General features: G+C 41.9%; 1 protein-coding gene across 1 annotated transcript in view; it reads left to right on the forward strand.

Annotated features, from left to right (window-relative positions):
• The window catches only part of DNAH8 (dynein axonemal heavy chain 8), a 288603-nt gene that overhangs the window by 9804 nt on the left and 259990 nt on the right, over positions 1-18809 (forward strand). The window contains exons 2-4 of the mRNA XM_024557808.3: positions 9621-10156; positions 10261-10395; positions 15737-15821. Of these exons, the coding sequence (XP_024413576.3) occupies positions 9665-10156; positions 10261-10395; positions 15737-15821 (712 nt within the window). The 5' untranslated portion in view covers positions 9621-9664. The remainder of the gene's footprint in view (positions 1-9620; positions 10157-10260; positions 10396-15736; positions 15822-18809) is intronic.

Genomic DNA, 18809 nt, shown 5'->3' on the forward strand with positions numbered 1-18809 from the left:
GAGATTTTTAAAAACACCCTAGGATTGCTGGGGAAAAATGTACTGAGTAGAACTAGCCTATTCACTACCATGTTACATTAAAAATCTGTGCTTATATAAAAACCCATTTTAGTATTTAACTATTTTAACTGATTTTGAATCTTCGCTACATGTGGTCTTTTGGAAAATAAATATGATATGGTTTCCTATGTCAGAAACATCCAAACCTGTAAGAATTTTTATGAGTTAATTCGAGCCAAACTGACAATTCAAAGCATTGAGAAAATGCTTTGGAAAATGGCAGTTTTACCATTTATTTTATACATCAAATCAAAAGGGAAGACATAAAAGGGTTGTATGAAATTCACTGGTTTTAGGGAGGCCTGAGAAAGCAAAGCAGGGTGGAGGGGAATCTCTGGGACTAGACAAAAAAACAAAATGAATAGACACATACTTCTATCCCTCCAGGATAGTTAACAATTAACGTGATAGCAATAACAGTGAGGGGTTCTGTGAAGATTGTACCCTGAGGGGTCTGGAAAGGGAAATTACCCTGACATTGCAAAGGTTTGTTCCAGATGCAAAAAGACAATAGGCTCAGTTAAAGTAAAAACTGACCTTTGCCAAGGAAGGTGCCTGCCTAGGACATGACTACCTGCCCTGACTTGCTTTTAGTTAGGAAGTTTGAATTGCAGATCATCCTATCGGTTACTTTAGGTCTCTGAGTTTGCCAGGCCACCATGCAGGCCTCCCCTGAGCTCGTCAGATTTACCATCTGGCCCCTTTTTCATCCACAGAGCATAATTCTAAGCTTTTTTTCCAACTCAATTCTTCCCTTTTTGACTTCTTCATGGCTTTTCAAGGCTTTTACCTCTTTACTTTTCTATGTAGATTTCTTCCCTCTTCTTACTGAATTCTACTTACCCTTCAAGGCCAATTAAGTCCAAATCCTTCATGAAATCCTTTTCGTTGATTTTGTCCACACTATTTTTTTTCCTTCTCTAAATTCCTTTTCCAGCAGAACTCCACAATTTTACACTCTTGATTTACTCATGAAGATTACTTTATCTCCCCAATAAGACTGTAAATCTTGAGGACAAGTCTTGTTTTCTGTCTCCCAGAGTGACTCCCATTGCCCTGGGCATATTATAATAGTTACTCATACTGACAGGGGAACTCACAGAGTTAATGATTTTACCTGGAGTTATAGTTGACAGGTTTAAGTGATTGATGCCTATGGAAAGCTGTTATTCCAAGAACTGGAATACATGACTCCAGGAGGTCAACAAGCAATTCAACCGTTGTGCCCCAGGGGTCTTGTGTTTTAAGGAGGGAATGTAGGCAGATAAAGAATTGTTGATCAACTCTGGCTGGTGTGGCTCAGTGGATTGAGCAACAGCCCCCAAACCGAAAGGTCCCTGGTTAGATTCCTGGGCAGGGCACATGCCTAGGCTGTAGGATGGCTCCCAGTTGGGGGTGTGCGAGAGCAACTGATTGATGTGTCTCTTGAACATTGATGTTTCTTTCTTCCTCCCTTTTGTCTCTCTAAAAAAAAAAAAAAAATCCTCTCTAAAGAAATAAAATCCTAAAAAAAAAAAAAAAAAGAATTGTTGACCAGCAGATAAAGAAATACTAGGAAAATTGCCACTGGACTGCAACTCTTATGTGATTAACCTTTTTTCCAAATGCTTTACCTACCCTTTTCTTCTTATAAAAAGGTTGGCTGGAGACGAGATGTTAAGGCGGTTTTTGATGGTACATAACCTGCTGTCTTCTCAGATCACTGGCATCTGAATAAAGTGCTAATAAAAATTCAATCCTTGTCTCTACTTATCGATTCTGGTGGTGACAGGCAGCATGAATGCTGACTTTCCCAGTTTGAATACCTTGATTGGTGGCTGTGGCTGTGGGACAGAAATGGGGGAGAAGCTTTCCTTGTTTTATTTCCCTTCATGCTCTATCTTCCTCCCAGCTTTTTTTTTTTTTTCTTCTTCCTTTTTCTTTTAAATTGCTTTCAGTTTTCCTTCTCTGAGCCTATGGATTCAGCCTGACCTTAGTAACTATAGATATTGTTTAAGTTAACTAATGGTATTCAAGATAATTTAAGCATTTCTAGTTTTTAATATCCTTTCTTTAAAAGATTACAAGCAGCTGTTTGAACAAAGAGGGAAACTGGTGCCTTAGTTCCTCAATGCCTCAACTGATTCTATCTTTTTAACTTTCTCTTGTTTCAAAATGTCCCCCCTCCTCCCCCCCTGCCCTGCAGGTTTGAGGGGAGGTTTTCCAAACTAAAACCTCCTGAGAGACTGTCAATAAAGTGGTTATTTCCTTAGTGCGGTGTTTATCATGTTTTCTTTTTTTTAAATAGTATTTTGAAATTGAAATATACTTCGCATAACATAAAATTAAACATGTTAAAGTGTACACTTCAGTAGCCTTGTTATATTTTCTGTGTTGTGCAACCATAACCACTGTCTGATTCCAGAACATTTCCATCACCCCCCAAAGAAACCCATGCCTATTAACAGTTAGGCCCAGTTCCTCCTTCCCCTCATCCCCTGGCAACCACTAGCCTACTTTCTGTCTCTATGGATTTGCCTTTTCTGGACATTTTATATAAATAAACCCATACAATATGTGGCCTTTTGTGTCTGGCTTCCTTCACTTAGTTTGATTTTCAAGGTTCATCCACATTGTAGCATGTAGTGGTCCTTCATTCCTTGTAACTGAATGATGTTCCGTTACATGGATAGGCTACATTTTGTTTATCCATTCATCACCTAATTTGACATTTGGGTTATGCTCACTTTTTGGCTATTACAAACAATTTGCACATCTGTGTACAAAATTTTCTGGGAACATATGTTATCCACTCTTGGGTGAAATTGTTAGTAGAATTCTACCAGGGAGTGGAATTACCGAGTCATATGGTAATTCTATGTTTAATTTTATGAGGAACTGTCAAACTCGTTTTCCCTAGAGGCTGCACTATTTTACATTCCCACCAACAATGTATAAAGATTTAAATTTTTCTACATGTTTGCCAACACCTTTTATCATCTTTTAAAAATATGTATATTGATATTCTAGTGGGTGTAAAGTGCTGTCTCACTGTGGTTTTGACTTGCATTTTCCTAATGGCCAGTGATGTTGAGCATCTTTCCATGTGCTCATTGGCCATTTTAGTGTCTTCTCTCAGAAAGAACTATTTTGATTCTTGGCCCATTTTTGAATTTCCCATTTTAAATTGGGTTGTCTTCTTATTGTTGAGGTGTAAGAGTTTTTAAATATATTCTGCATACTAGATCCTTATCAAATATATGATTTACAAGTATTTTCTCCCATTTTGTGGGTTGTCTTTTCACTTTGTTGGCAGTGTGAAAAGTTACATAAAAGTTAAAAAAATTAAGGCAATTTATTTATTGACTTTAGAGAGAGGCAGGGAAAGAGAAAACTATCAAATTCTTGTTCCACCCGTCCATACACACATTGGTTGACTCCCATACGTGCCCCGACCAGGGATTGAACTGCCAAGGTTGGTACATCAGGATGATGCTCCAACCTAATGAGCTACCCAGCCAGGGCCAAAAGTTTTAAATTTTGATGAAGTTTATTTATTTTTTTCTGATTGATTATGGCTTTGGTGTCATACTAAAAGACATTCCTTAATCCAAGATTTGGGCAACTCTGCCTAATCCAAGGTCACACAGAATTTCACCCATGTTTCCTTTAAAAGATGCATAGTTATATCTGTAACATTTAGGTCTTTGATCCATTTTGAGTTAATTTTTATAAATGACATGAGATACAGATCCAAATTAATTCTGGGTGGTACCATGCCTGGGGCCACTTAGTAAGAGGTACAAGGGCCAAGGGCTTACTGAGGCTGGCTGTTGCTTGTTTGATAGGATTTAGGAAGTTGTGAAGCTAGAACCAAGATCAGCTATTCTAATGAAAAGCCACTGTGAACAGCTTGGGTGGGCGGTAATTTGGTTGGGACAAGCCTCAGGGGATCTCCAGGGTGAGGCAAATGGTGTTAGCCAGGCTGATGGAGTTTCAGATAGGGCACCCACCTGCCAGCTCTGTGGCTCTGTGGGAGGAGGGTTCTGAAAAGGACGGTGGCCTTTGCCCACCTTTCTATCTGGGAGAAAGCTGTCCCCCAGTTCTCACCTTGATGTCAGACACTTCAGTTCCTCCCTGTATGCCACTGGTGCCTTTCAAGCTGCTGCCCCAGTGCTGGAGCTCAGAGGGAGTGAGTCTGAGTGTTTCCTGTGTGTAGGTTCTTTAAGAGGAACTGATAAGGGACTCAAGAGTTGGAACATTGTAGTTTAAGGTTAATAGTTATAAGCCTAGTAGGTAATGCCTGTGTTAAGCTGTCGTTCCAGGAACTGAAGGTAAGGCTCACTCTGACTCCAGGAGACCATAAGCAGTTCCTCCTTCATGCGTCAGGAGGACTGCGAGCAATTCAAGAGGGCATCTGAGCCATTCTACTCCAGACTGAGATGACCACCGCCCAGGGCGAGAATACTGCAGTTTTCTTTAATCCAGTTAACTTTTCCCTGAATCGCAAACCCTTTACCTACACTTTGTTTTCCTTATAAAAGGGCCATCTGAAAATGGAATTTAAGACGGTCCGTTAAGATATGAACTCGCCATCTTCTCAGATCACAGGCCATCTGAACAAAGCTCCCGTAAAGATCCAACCCCTGTCTCTGCTTATTGGGGTCGGTGTGTGACATGCAGCACAAATGCAGGTCTTTTCTGGTTTCAGAACTGTTTGGAACTCAAGAAGCTTCTTCCACTGACTCAGTCCTAGCTGGTTTTTGCAGCTGGATGTTATGAGGACTTAACTTCCTGGCACTGGAACCCTGGGTTGAGGGGCCTGGTGTGGGACCAGGACTCCTTGCTCCCGAGATATCCCTCCCGAAATCTTATCCACCACACGTGAATGTGGGACCATCCTGTTCCTCTTCTTTGTCCTTCGTATCAGTCTGGATGGATGTGACTTCTTTAGTTCCATAGTTGTTGGACATCCATTCAGCTTGATTTGTGACAGTTCAGAGTGATGGTTGTTCTATAGTTTGGTTGTAATTTTGATGTGGTTGTGTGAGGAGGTGAGCTGTGTTTACCTACATCTCCATCTTGACTGGAAGTAGGAAACTTTTTCCTGATTGTTTATTTTTTCTTTTTTAAATTACTTTATTGTTGTTCAATTACAGTTGTTTGCATTTTCTCCCCACCACTCTCCCCCCACCCCAGCCAAACCCACTTCCCTCCCTTCCCCTTGGTTTTGTCCCTGTGTCCTTCATAGTAGTTCCTTCCCCCCACTGTCCCCTCCCCTCTCCCCTCTGGCTATTGTTAGATAGTTTTTAATTTCAGTGTCTCTGGTTATATTTTGTTTGCTTTTTTCTTCTGTTGATAATGTTCCAGTTAAAGGTAAGATCATATGGTATTTGTCCCTTACTGCCTGGCTTATTACACTTAGCATAATGCTCTCCAGTTCTATTCATGCTGTCGCAAAGGGTATAAGCTCCTTCTTCTATCTGCTGCATAGAATTCCATTGTGTAAATGTACCATAGTTTTTTGATCCACTCATTTATTGATGAGCACTTAGGTTTCTTCCAGCACTTAGCTATTATAAATTGTGCTGCTATGAACATTGGGGTGCATAGGTTTTTTTGGATTGGCGTTTCAGGATCCTTAGGGTATAATCCCAGCAGTGGAATTGCCGGATCAAAACGCAGTTCCATTTTTAGTTTTCTGAGGAAATTCCATACTGTTTTCCACAGTGGCCACACCAGTCTGCATTCCCACCAACAGTGCACTAGGGTTCCCTTTTCTCTGCATCCTCTCCAACACTTGTTTGTTGATTTGTTTATGATGGCCATTCTGACCGGTGTGAGGTGGTATCTCATTGAGGTTTTAAGTTGCATCTCTCTGATGGCTAGTGATGCTGAGCATCTTTTCATATGTCTCTGGGCCCTCTGTATGTCCTCCTTGGAGAGGTGTCTGTTCAAGCCTTTCGCCCATTTTTTAATTGGGTTGTTTGTCTTCCTGGAGTGGAGTCGTGTGAGTTCTTTATATATTTTGGGTATGAAGCCCTTGTCCGAGGTATCATTGGCAAATGTGTTTTCCCATGTAGTTGGTTCTCTTTTCATTTTAATGCTGTTTTCTTTAGCCGTGCAGAAGCTTTTTAATTTTATGAGGTCCCATTTGTTTATTCTTTTCTTTATGTCCCTTGCTTTAGGGGGCATATCGGTGAAGATGTTGCTGCATGGAATGTCTGAGATTTTCCTACTGATGTGTTCCTCTAGGACTTTTATGGTGTCACGACTTACATTTAAGTCTTTTATCCACCTTGAATTTATTTTTGTGTGTGGTGTAAGTTGGTGATCGAGTTTCATTTTTTTTGCATGTATCTGTCCAGATCTCCCAACACCATTTGTTGAAGAGGCTATTTTTACTCCATTTAATGCTTCTTCCCCCTTTGTCAAATATCAATTGACCATAGAGTCTTGGGTTTATTTCTGGGCTCTCTGTTCTGTTCCATTGGTCTTTGTGTCTGTTTTTATGCCAGTACCAGGCTGTTTTGATTATAGTGGCCTTGTAATGAATTTCATATCAGGTATTGTGATCCCTCCTGTTTTGATTGTTTATTTTTAAAAGAAATGAAACCCATCATTGTAGCAGTCCTTAAATGTTGAAAAACTGAAATAATTTGGGTTTATTTGTGTTAGAAAAAAAAGCTAAAATATACATAGTATGTAAAATTTATATGTTGAATATTAATATGCATACATATATTTATCAAGCACAGTAATATATTTCACTATGCACAGAACCTGCCATAGTAATTGTTGATGATCACTATTACTTCAAGAGTCTTGTCCATGGAACTCAAGTGTATCCTGCCACGACTTACCTTAAATGACAGATACTCTTTCAGAGATTCCCTCCCCCCACTTTCTCCTCTGATACTACAGATTCTTTTACACACTTCAGCTGGCTGTGATGAAACTATAAGCATTTGTTGGTACATTTGCCTTTCTCATTAGTCTCCTTACCAATGAATAGAAATGAGAAAACAGTATTTGTTTCCGAAACTGCTGGAGCTGCTGTGACTGCAGGCAGCACAGAGGGCAAAGGCAATAAAAGTAACTTGAGCCTGGTTGGGTGGCTTAGGTGGTTGAAGTGTTTGTCCTGCACATGAAAAGACTGTGGGTTCAATTCCTGGTCAAGACACGTACCTAGGTTGCAGGTTTGATCCCCAGTCGGGTTGTGTATGGGGTGGGGGGGTCTTTCACCTTGATGTTTCTGTCTCCCTTCCTCTCTCCCTAAGATCAATAAAAAACATATCTTCAGGTGAGGATTAAAATTTAAAAAAAATTGGAGAGAAATTTGAACTGAGTCAGGAAAGCCCTAGATGACACAAGAGTTTGTGTTTGGCACCCAGAGGAGGACTTCAAGTAGGGCAGTGTTACGATATGATCTGAAGTTTAGAAAGATGATTCTTGGATGTGTTCTTGGGTAAGAACTGAAACTTTTCTATATTTTAGTGTCATTATCATTGAAAAGGGAGAGTTGAACTTGTGATTTCTAAGGTATTTTTTCTGGTCCTGAAATCGTGCCATGAATCTTATCTGGAATCCTCAGGGAATGAATTGTGGTGGACAATAACATTTCCTAAAGATTTAATCTGTGCCAACACTTAACAAAGAGTAGCCATTTTTAGATGAAAAACTCATTAAGATTTATTGCATGCTTCCCTGATTCTTTCACAAAATATTGTTATTCATCTTTAACCCTCCCTTGATGGCTTAAATAAAAATGGCTCTACAGTAGCTTAAATAACGGTGTGGCTCTAGAAAGAATACTGGTTGCCTACAGATACACTCTCCAGCCAATCGGTACATATGTTTTACCATTATATTGAAACCAGATTTTATGTTGTTTTCAGAAACCAGACAGTCATAGCTATCAATATCCTCCGAGAGAGGTCACAATTTTCTTACTAAGCAAAGTGAATTGCTTTGCAGCAGTCAGAAGCATAAATTTGAGCAGAGTGACAAGCCGGTGATATGCTTTCAGTAACGGGTATTATACTTGCTCATGATTTATTATACATAGCATGACCAACTCCTCTAGACCAATTTCACGTGTAAGAATTTAATGCACACACACCTCCTGGGTATTTTAGATTGCTGTTGTGTCCAATAATAACTGCGATGTGTAATTAGTTATTTTCCAAGCAAATTTACTCGCATGTAAAGAAGATTGACATTAGATTGTGACCAAGGAACGAGATAAAACCAGGATTTATAAAAGAGAGAGAAGAGAGGGATGAGAAAAAATGGCTGCAGACAATTTGGGAACAGCGTTTCCTGTTTGCACAGCTTGATGGTGGGTGGATAAACTGGTTAGCTGACAGTTTGGCTATTTCTGTTGTGACTGGGCCACTTTTGAATACGAGAGAAAACAATTTAGTTATTTATGTGTTTTGTTTTGTTTTGTTTTTAGCCTGAAGAAGGCAGCTGTGGGGGGCAGGTTACAGGCTGGCTCTAGGACTCACAGAGGGCTGCTGGTGTCCCTCCATAACCGGTACTGTCTTCCTCAGGCCAAGTCCACATCAGTGTCCTCAGATTTCTCACTAGAAAGCCTCTTTCTCTGAAGAAGAACAAAGCCTCTTCTTCTTTAAACTATCTTCTTTTCAACTTATTGGTTTGTTCTTCAAGTATTTACTATTTTTCTGGTTTCTGGATCTTAACCATATTTTGAAAACTTGTTTATTTTGACGGAGGCTTCATTATTGTCCTGCAATAAGATTTTTTCTGTAACTGACATTTTATCCCATTCCACTGGTGTCTCCTAATTTTCCTGGTTATGTGCTCACATAACTTCCACACTCTTATATAACTAGAGCTTTTTTGTATGAGTAGGTTGGATTTGCACTTTATATGGTACCATTGGTTCAATATATAGTCACCATTACATTTTAGCATGGATTTTATGTTTGAGATATTTTGGCTGCTAAGAGAATGTTTTATGCTTTCGCTGGGTCCTTGGTTATGCTCGTAAAGATGTATGGCTGGATAGTTGAATGTCTGATTGGTGAATTACATTGTGCCACAGCGGTCCTCGCAGCAAGAAACATTTCAGTCCACTGTAGTGCTTTGCTTGGTTTCCTGGACGAGTGAGTCAGTATGTCTGCGGTCATCACCAGTCAGCCCTCTAATGCAGCAAGCAGCTCTCAATCTTTTCCAGCCCTCAGGACAGGGCCTTCGCAGCAGTGGCAGTCGTTGCTATGACAGGGATGGGATGGGTGGAGCAGCAGTCCCCTCGGGTCGTATCATAATCAGGAGACCCTTTTAGAGTTTGAAAAACTCTTAGGGGTGTGTGTGCGTGTGCTATCCCCTTTAAAAATATCATCTTGAAACTAATATAAAATAATATTGAATATAAACTGTGATTGAAAAATAAAATAAACCATTCCTCTAGTTCTGTAAATTTAGCTTCTCTAGGTAACACACACAGTAAGGGAGAATTAGATGATTTTGTTACTTGTCTAGCTTCAAGGGGAGGAATAAATGGGCAACACTCAATGTATTGTACATTTGTAAAAGAAAACATTTTGTAATTCTAGGTTTTGTAGTGTGAGGTGCTCTGCAGGAGAGGAGAGAGGTTAGCATGAGCACCGAGCAAGATGGCCCACCCCGTCGGGAAGAAGACGGCCCTCCCTCCGCGCCTGAGGCAGCCCCTCCTGGTGCAGACGACCGCGCTCCTCCGGAAGCGGGAGGCCGGGCCCCGCCCCCCCAGGGGGAAGAGGCTCCTCCTCCTTCCGGCAAAGAGGGCCGGACCGAGCAGGTGCTACCCGAAGAGGACCCCGGAGGGCCACCCTCTGCAGGAGAGGCAGACTCTGGGGGGCGTTCCGTCTCTCTCTCCGAAAGAAGTCGTCCTCCTTCTGCGAGTGATATTCTGAATCTCATTCCTTCCGATGAGAGAATAATTCTTCCAGACGACGATGAGCCGGAGCCACACAGAATTCGACCTAGGCCCGCGCCCCGAATGGTTCAGTCGATGGTGTCTGAAGCACTTTCCCAGTCTTCCCGCAGGTCGTCCAGATACCTCCGGAGCATGAGTGGCATTCCCAATCTACAGGAAACTTTAAAAGAGAGACAGGTTTTGCTTATAGTAATATTTTTCTTATATGTCACGTTGATTTCAAATGACATATTGTGTTTTCCTTTATAATTACAACTTTTCACGTGGTTTCTGTTCTTTAGGCAAGATTCAGAGATGCGAGGGAAAGCCGAAAACTGAAGATTGACCCTTTATACAAATATATATTTGAAATTCTATCAGAAAACCTTGGCCTGGACTTGGTAGCTGTCGAAGAGTTAATTTTGGATTGCCCATCTGTAAGTTGGTCTCACCGTTATTTTTTAAATTTCTCTTTGAGGAGTGATTGATTTAAGGCACTGGAGTCGCCCTCATGAACAACAAAACGTTCGGGAAGAGGTTGCAATTTTACTGACCAGAGAAGCTTTATTTTATAGAATTAAAACCAGTTGAATGATATTTCTAGTTAGGCCTACTGTTGAGAAGGAAGGAAAAAGAAGAGTTAGCAACAGAATTTGGCTAAAATTGTAACTCAGAGTGACTTTAGAGGTTAGAGGGAGCCCTGGCTGTGTGGCTCAGTTGGTTGGAGCGTCCTCCCGTAGACTGACAGGGTTTAATCCACATCAGGGCACGTATATGCAGGTTGCAGGTTCAATCCCTGATTGGGGTGCATGTGAGAGGCGGGCAGTTGGTGTCCCCCACGTGTCTCTCTCCATCCCTCTCTCACCAAAAGCAATGAAAAAATGTCCTCTGATGAGGATTTAAAAAAAGAAGTTAGAGGGGTAGTCAAGCATAGGTAGAATAGTATTTTAAAAGAACGGATTACATGAACTGTTACAGAACAGATGGGGGGCGCTGAAAGATATAAAAGACCCCCCTTTTTCTCCGGGGGTTCCTCCCCTGTACTAGGTTCGCTTTGTCCGCCGCCAGGGGAAAGACATCTCTCAATGCCAGAGACTGGTAAAAAGGAAAGGAATTATTATTTATTTAAAAGTTATACAGACTAAAGTTCTTTAGAATACCCACGAACGCACACACTTCCTTTTCCCTCTGCCCAGTCTGGGGTACCGTATCTCAGGAAAGAAGTAGAAGTCCCCGATTCAGGCTCCCGGCACCATCCACGTGGCAAAAGGGAGCACTTTCAAAGCCAGGTGGTCCCAAAAGGACGTGTGGTCCCAAAAAGAGATACCAAATGGCTCCCGTTGCCTGGGTTTAAATCCCAGCCTCTGTCTTCCTCTGTAGCCCCATTTCCGGCTCCTCCCACAATTGGCCACAGCTGCCAGTGTTCTGGGCGGGTGTGGCCCTGTGGTGTGGAGCCAATTATCTCCAAGCTCTTCTGGACCCCAGTACAAACCCCTATTTTGCACCCTGTTACAGAACCACATAGGCAGATCATTTGGACAGAAAAACAAACTGCATAAATATGAGTTAGGGAAGAGTGACTTTGAATGAGTACAGTAGAAAACAGCAAGGTGATTACCGTACATTTTAACATGCTAGGGACAGTCCTGGGTTATGCTTACTTTCCTTGTGTAATTATTAACATTCCTTCCTTTTACTCATAAATGGGCCCCAGTTTTGGATGATGAATGTATATGGCCACACTAATTATAGTAACATGATAAGCTGCGACTTTCCTAGCAGCTCTCAGAAGCAGTATCGTAGCCTCCTTTCTGGTAGTTTGGATTCTAAATTGATTTTCAATAGACTTCTAATAATTAAATTAATTGCTACTAATAAAAAGCTGCTTGAGCTTTTTATTGACATGAAGTGGACTGGGCTGGAGCCCCAGCAAGGCCAGTGAGCAGGTGCATGCTGGTGGTGAGCTGACTGTCCCGCTGAATGCACTGGTGAGAGAGTTGGGTGGGCGGTGGAATTGCGATGGGTTGTCATCATCGGGGGCCCTACACCCTGCTTTCACAGGGACCAGCAAACTTGGGCAAAGCTCATTAGCTGGCTCTAGGAGCCACGCTTTTGTGGGATGGCTCCTAAAAGAGCCTCTCCCTCGCTTGATGCCGTGTCGTCAAGTTCTGGAGAGTTATCTGCCTGTTTCTTCCAGGACCATCATAAAACTCTATAATCATCGGCAGTTCCCTGACGGTATGAATGGGAGTCCTTATATTCCAGCTCCCTTAGTATGTTACGTGAGATGAGAGATGTGGTTGATGCAGAGACTTAATACCTTTAAAGTATTTCAATCGTGAAGGCTAGAAAAATGCATGGAGATACATGCACAAAACAAGAGGTGCCACAGCAAACAGCTGGAAGTAGAGTGTGGTTTCTCAGATCACCAGCGTTCCCTGAGGGGAAGAAGGGGTGTGGGCAAGGGTGGCTTCATGGGCAGCAAGCCGGGTAGTTCAATAGGCCCCTGTGGTGAAGGGCCTATCACTTGGTTTAGTGCTCTGCTGTCACCATCTTGAAATTCTTAGTTGTTTAACAAGCAGTCCTGCATTTTCATTTTGCACTGGACCCCCAAATTCTGTAACCAGTTTTGGCTGTGGATGATTCCACCCATATAGCAAGAGGATTCTTTTTGTTATTCTCAAGTTGTTTCTGTTTGTTTTGCTTGTTTTAATATTCTCCTGGCCTCCCTTCCCTACAGACTGTTTAGGCCCCTTGGGCAACTCTGGCTGTGTGTCTGCCCATTCTTAAAGTAGAAGGAAGTGGTACAGAACAACCTGTACACATCCCTGAGCAGATAACTATGAGATGGAGGAAAGGCCAGTTTCTAAAAAGATGTTTCTCAGTAGGCCCAAGCTTCAGGCCTGTCCCAGGGACCATTCTTGTGGTTGGTAAGGGAGGAAACCAGGTGGGTGAACAACCTTGTTTCACCTAAAAATGGCTAGGCCACAAATGTGGCTCACCCCACAGTTGGAGTCCCAGCAACTCAGCAACGCGTTTAGGCATAGACATTGGGCTTGGCCAGTGCCTTTAGGGGAGGACGGCTGCTAGGACTAAGTCAGGGAGGTGGGTGCCTGCAGAGCTGGTGATCTCACCTTTAAATACTTGTCACCTGGCTCTCCAGACTCATATTCTGTGCTTGGAGGAAGTCTTTCTCACTGGCTAGCATGCTAGCCAGAAAGTGAGGGTTCCATATGCCTACATACTCTTCCATTTGTCATTTCTGGGGTACTTCTCAGACTTTGGGTCTGTGTGGTTTTATCCTTCCACTAAGGCCATCACCAACTAGGCCAGACACTACTTAGGCTTCAAAGAATGGGAAATCTAGCTCTTAAGAGAAGAATCAAGCCAGGAAAGGTGTTTCCTTCGTTTGTGAAGTGCAAAGCCACAGTGGAGGGAAGATGGGAAGAAAACCAATGTCAAAATCTGGGAGAGATTAGAGGGCTTATTTTGTGGCAAGGGCATACAGTAAATTGGCATCAAGATTGGTGGACGGGTGAGTGAGAAAATGGAACAAGGAACAAAGGGTATAATGGGTTGGTGTGGTGATTCGGAAAACCGTATATGGAAAAGTTTTCCGTTTATGTGAAGACAAGTGTGCAGTCGAGAGTGAAAGCAGCTTATTAAAGGCACAAGAAAGCAGTGGGCAGCAGAAGGTGTGGTAGTTACTTTGTTTGCCTTGAGATCCACGCTCCACTCTGCTCCACCCTTCTCTGTGGCCTGGAAGGCTGACCTCTAGAATCCATCACCTGGGCTGCTTTGCTCTGTGGCTTCCATGTGGCTCAGCCACTGGGAGACACCAGCAGGAGACTGGAGGGCAGAAGAGAAATCTGATCCTCCCCACTTGGCCTTGTTTCTGGCTGTGATCATGTACTCCCATAACTGTAGCCCCTCCTGAGCAGTCCCTATCCTGCAGCTCCAGTTCTCAGCCTGCTTTCAGCTACACCATTCTCCCCATGCCCACCCTTTCAGGCCTCGCGGTGGCACTGGTTTTCCTTTCCTTCTTTGCTGGTCCTGTTGTATTGTTGCGAGGCCACAGCTTTCTCGGATCCCGCTCTGACCTTAGAAGTGGCCTCTTTATTGTGAAGTTTCTTCAAAAACTCCTTTGTTGGGACGCTTTTCTTGCCAGGACCTTTACCAATACAGAGATATCTACCCTCTTAGCATTCTTGCTTTCACTACTTCTCCTTCTACTGCTCCCTTTGGTCAGCAGTGCTCAGGGTAGTCACACATGATGCTTTCGTGACTTACGCAACAGTGTTTCCCAAAGGCAGTGTGGCAACAGTACGGTTCTGCAGGAAGAAAACAGATCTGGAGGTGCTGGGCTGGTGTCCAGTTCCGGGCTCTGCTCTGTGGCCGTGCCTTTCATCCTTCACTGCAGTTCTGTTTTAGCTCTTCTGCAAGAGGGGCACGATATGCCACTTTACCTAGTGCAAAGTTGTGGTGAAGCTCAGATGAACTACTTGTAAGATGTTACATGTAGTGAGTGAGTTTGCCTAATCCCCAGTCATGATCTAGGCCCAGGACAACATTCTGTTGATCTCAGGAGTCCAATGTGTCTAAAAAAGAATTCGTTGCATTTAATGTTGTGATCTCTTTTTTTTTTTTTATCACAGTCAAGTGCTTTACTTTGAGAATTTGTATGCTTTCAAAGCTGATGGGTCATAAAAGTCAGACATAGCAGGAAAGTATTTATGGAACTGGGCAAGAATAGCTGTGCTGACACAGCTTTGGTATCTTTCAGGTTACAACCTGAAGTAATTGTGCAAGAGTCAAGTTTATGTGTGAGATGGAAGCGTAGGAAATTAAGGGCTAGAATCTTGCACATCACTGTGGCTCCATTTCCTTTCCTAGGTAGTGGTTCCCAAACATGGTCCCAGGACCAGCAGCTTCAGCATCACCTGGAACCTTCTAGAAATGCAAATGCTCAGGCCCAGCATTCTGCATTTTCTAAAAGCTCTCTAGGTGCTTCTCTGAGGCACACTCAAATTTGAGAACCATTGTCCGAGGGGGAGAAGCTCTGCCAGACCCGGGATATTTCCCACGTGTGGTCAGTAAGTGAAGAGAAACCCACTGCCCAAAAGATACAATGTCTGAAATTAGTGGGTTCAGTAACTGTATTTCCCAAATGATGTGTGAGGGGTTTTGTTCAAATGGCCTATTTAGTTTTCTACTTAACTAAAGTATTATGCTGACTCATAATTAAATAAGAACTTCATGCTCATAAATAGGAAGACTCGTTATAATTTTTATATTGGTTTGACTACAATATGGGTCAAATTACAGTTGTCAAAAACATTTACTGAAATAATTGGTGAAACAAAATGGTTAATTAGGCAAGTTTTCTATTTCTCAAGCCAGCTTTTAAGAATAGTTTCTCTTAACAAAAATTCTTTATAGTTACCTAGAGTTCGACTCACCCATTTACTTCTGTACCATTTTATGAGGAGGGTCAGGTAGGTGGCCACCCACTTATATATGTAGCTTATTAATACAGGTTTGGAAATAGAATTCACCCTACATTCTGCAGTAATTTTGGAGTTAAATTAGGTCAGATTCTAATCCTGACTTTGATGTGCCTATTAGTGTGTATCTTGAATAAACTGTTTGAGCCTCATTTTTTTAATCTAGAAAATGATGAGGAATAAAGGATGTAAAATGCCTAGCGCAGGGCTTAGTTCATTTTATTATAGCTCCCTAGTCATTTTATTGATCATCACTTTTTCTTTTATTTAACAGCTGGAACCATTTTCTTATTTTTTAATGAAAGATGGTTGTAAGACATTGAAATTTTTGTACCAGGAAGGAGATGCACCTGGCATTGGTAAGGATGTTTTACACGGTTACTCCTCCTCTGCTGCCTTAAAGCTGGACCCATATTTCATGCCTGCCCTAGTATTCCAGACTGAAAACTAGTACCAGCTTTCCCCTCAGAAGTTCACACTGCTTATTTCTGCCAAGTAAATCTTTTCTTGTATGGGTAGTTGTGGGATTGGGTCCAACCCCTCATTTATCCACTGAGTCCCAGAGTAACCTGGACACACAGTATCAGTGTAGTTTGATTTCCTGTTCTTCCAGAAATGAGTCTTCTGCTCCCTGTAAGCCAGTTCCTTCATTGCTTTCTCTTCATACCAGTCATTTCCGTGCACTTTGCTCTGTCCCCCAGACTCTCCCAGAATGCCTTTCTTCTCTGCAGCCACCCAAGTCCTGCGCCTCCTCCAGATGACCTGACGCTCTCTCTTCTACAGAGCCCTCCCAGAATGTTCCACCCACGCCCATCCCTATTCTCCAGACTCCTGTGTCAGTTAAAGTCTGCACCGTACAGCATCTGATTGTGTTCTTCTGTTTTAATTGTTAAGTATATGTGTCTTTCTTATTAAATAAATAAGAAACCATTTTCTTATTTTTTAACGAAAGATGGTTGTAAGACATTGAAATGTATAAGAACTTACTAAATAAATAAGAAAGACACAGAGAGAGATGTATTTGTAGAGAGAGTGTATACGTGTATATATACATACATATATAGTTTTATATATAGATATGTAGACTTGGATATAGCACATGTGGAGTTGGATCCTATTTTGTAATACGTAGGTATTTTATATATATATATACATATATATATATACACACACATATATATTACAGAATGGGATACAATTATATATATTACTCAGTGGTGGTTTTTAACATTTGATAGTATTCTCTTCATGCCATTAGATACATTTTTACAATTAAAGTTTAAACAGGTGCATTGTATTTCATTAGGCTAAGGTAACTATTATTTTCAAAACTTATCTCCTATTATTAGAATTTAGGTTGTTTATAACTTTTTGCTTGTATAAACAATGCCTCCCTGAAAATCACTGAAGCTAATTCTACGTGGATTAGGAAGACTTTTTAGGAAGAATTCTCAGGAGAAGAATTGTCAGAAGAAAAGATAGACCTATTTTTAATCATTATTTTCGCTATCTACAAAGTCATACATTTATCAACCACATGTAGAGGTAAATAGTCCTCTATATGTCTTTCTTATATGCATGTTTTAGCATATAAATTCTAAACTGTGACCATATAATATATCGTATTCTTTTTTAAAAAAGATTTTATTTATTTTTAGAGAGAGGAAGGGAGGGAGAAAGAGAGGGAGAGAAACATCCATGTGTAGTTGTCTCTTGAGTGCTTCCTACTGGGGACTTGACCCACAACCCAGGCATGTGCCCTGACTGGGAATCAAACCAGTGACCCTTTGGTTTGCAGGCCAGCGCTCAATCCCCTGAGCCACACCATCCAGGACAATATATCTTATTCTTGACTTGCTTTGTGCACTTGACATTTTCTATGTTTAAAAAAATGTACAGTATTCCATAGTATAGTTGCATTGTGATTTTTAGAAACCATTCCCCTGTTGATGGATCTGTCAGCCAGGAATATGTTGAGCTGTAAGTCAGAGAAATCCTAGTAGCGTCTTAAACAAATAGGGGGTCTGTTTTTCTCTCGGAACACAATAGGCAGCGGCTAGCAGTGGTTCAGATGCTCAGCAGCGCCCCCAGAAAACAGATTCGCTTTATCCTGCCATTTTTAACATGTTGACTGTGTTCGTGTTTGCCTCGTGAAACTCTCGGCATCACATCCAGGTTCAAGGCACTCGGGTGACAGGGCGTCAGTAGTCACACGTCTCCTCTTTTATCAGGAAAGCCGAAGTTGTCTGTGTCGTACTGACCAGAGCCGTGTCACATGGTTACCTTAGGGGCCAGGGCCGCTGAGAAAGCACTCCTTTCCAGGGAGTGTGCACATGGCTCCGTGGGGCAGAATCAGGGTCTCTTACCAAGGAAGAGGGAAGGGAGAATGCGTAGGTCACAGATAGCTCTTGTGCCAGCCTCCCTGAATGAGCGTGTAAGCTCTTATGTTGTGTCAGTGTTCTTTGGCTGCAAGCAACAGAAATAGACCGTGGCTTATGTAAGAAAAAAATGTTCGGGTAGTCCACAAGTTTTAGAAGTAGGTGAACCATCAGGCCTTGGAAAGGGCAGAAACAGAACATTTCCATGGGTTTCAGGGCAGGTTATTTTTGCGGGGGGCGGGGGGTGGTTCATCACCAGATTGACATCTCTTAAACCCTCTTTTATCTCTGTGTGTCTCTCTTCAAGATTTACATTTTTATTTATTTATTTATTTATTTTACTGATGAGAGAGAGAGATCGATTTGTTGTTCCACTTATGCACTCATTGCTTGCTTCTTGTAGGTGCCCTGACCGAGGATTGAACCTGTAACCTTAGCATATTGGGATGATGTTTTAACCAACTGAGGTGTCTGGCCAGGGCTTCAACATTTACATTCTTTTAGAGAGTCTAGTCCAGTTTTCAGGTACCCGCCACTGCGGGGCTCTGAGGCTGGTGTCCTCCAGAATCACAGGATGGGAGGAATCCCCCGAAACCAAAGGAAAGAAGACAGGGCATATAAAACATTTTTGTGGTTTTGTGATGTGGAATTAAAAATTTTATATGTCACCTGGCTGGCGTGGCTCAGTGGATTGAGCACGGGCCTGCGAACCAAAGGGTTGCAGGTTTGATTCCCACACAGACACATACCTGGGTTGCGGGCCAGGTCCCCAGTTGCAGGTGCGCGAGAGGCAACCCCACATTGATGTTTTTCTCCCTCTCCTTCCCTTCCACGCTCTCTAAAAATAAATAAGTAAATCTTTAAAAAAATTTTATATGTCATATTTTAAATTGGCTGTTGTAAGTAGAAAAGCTTTGATTTTGCATATTAATATTAAAACCAGACATCTAACAGAATTTTATATTATTA

The sequence above is a fragment of the Desmodus rotundus genome, chromosome 11, assembly GCF_022682495.2.
Source record: "Desmodus rotundus isolate HL8 chromosome 11, HLdesRot8A.1, whole genome shotgun sequence".
NCBI classification, from domain to species: Eukaryota; Metazoa; Chordata; class Mammalia; order Chiroptera; family Phyllostomidae; genus Desmodus; species Desmodus rotundus.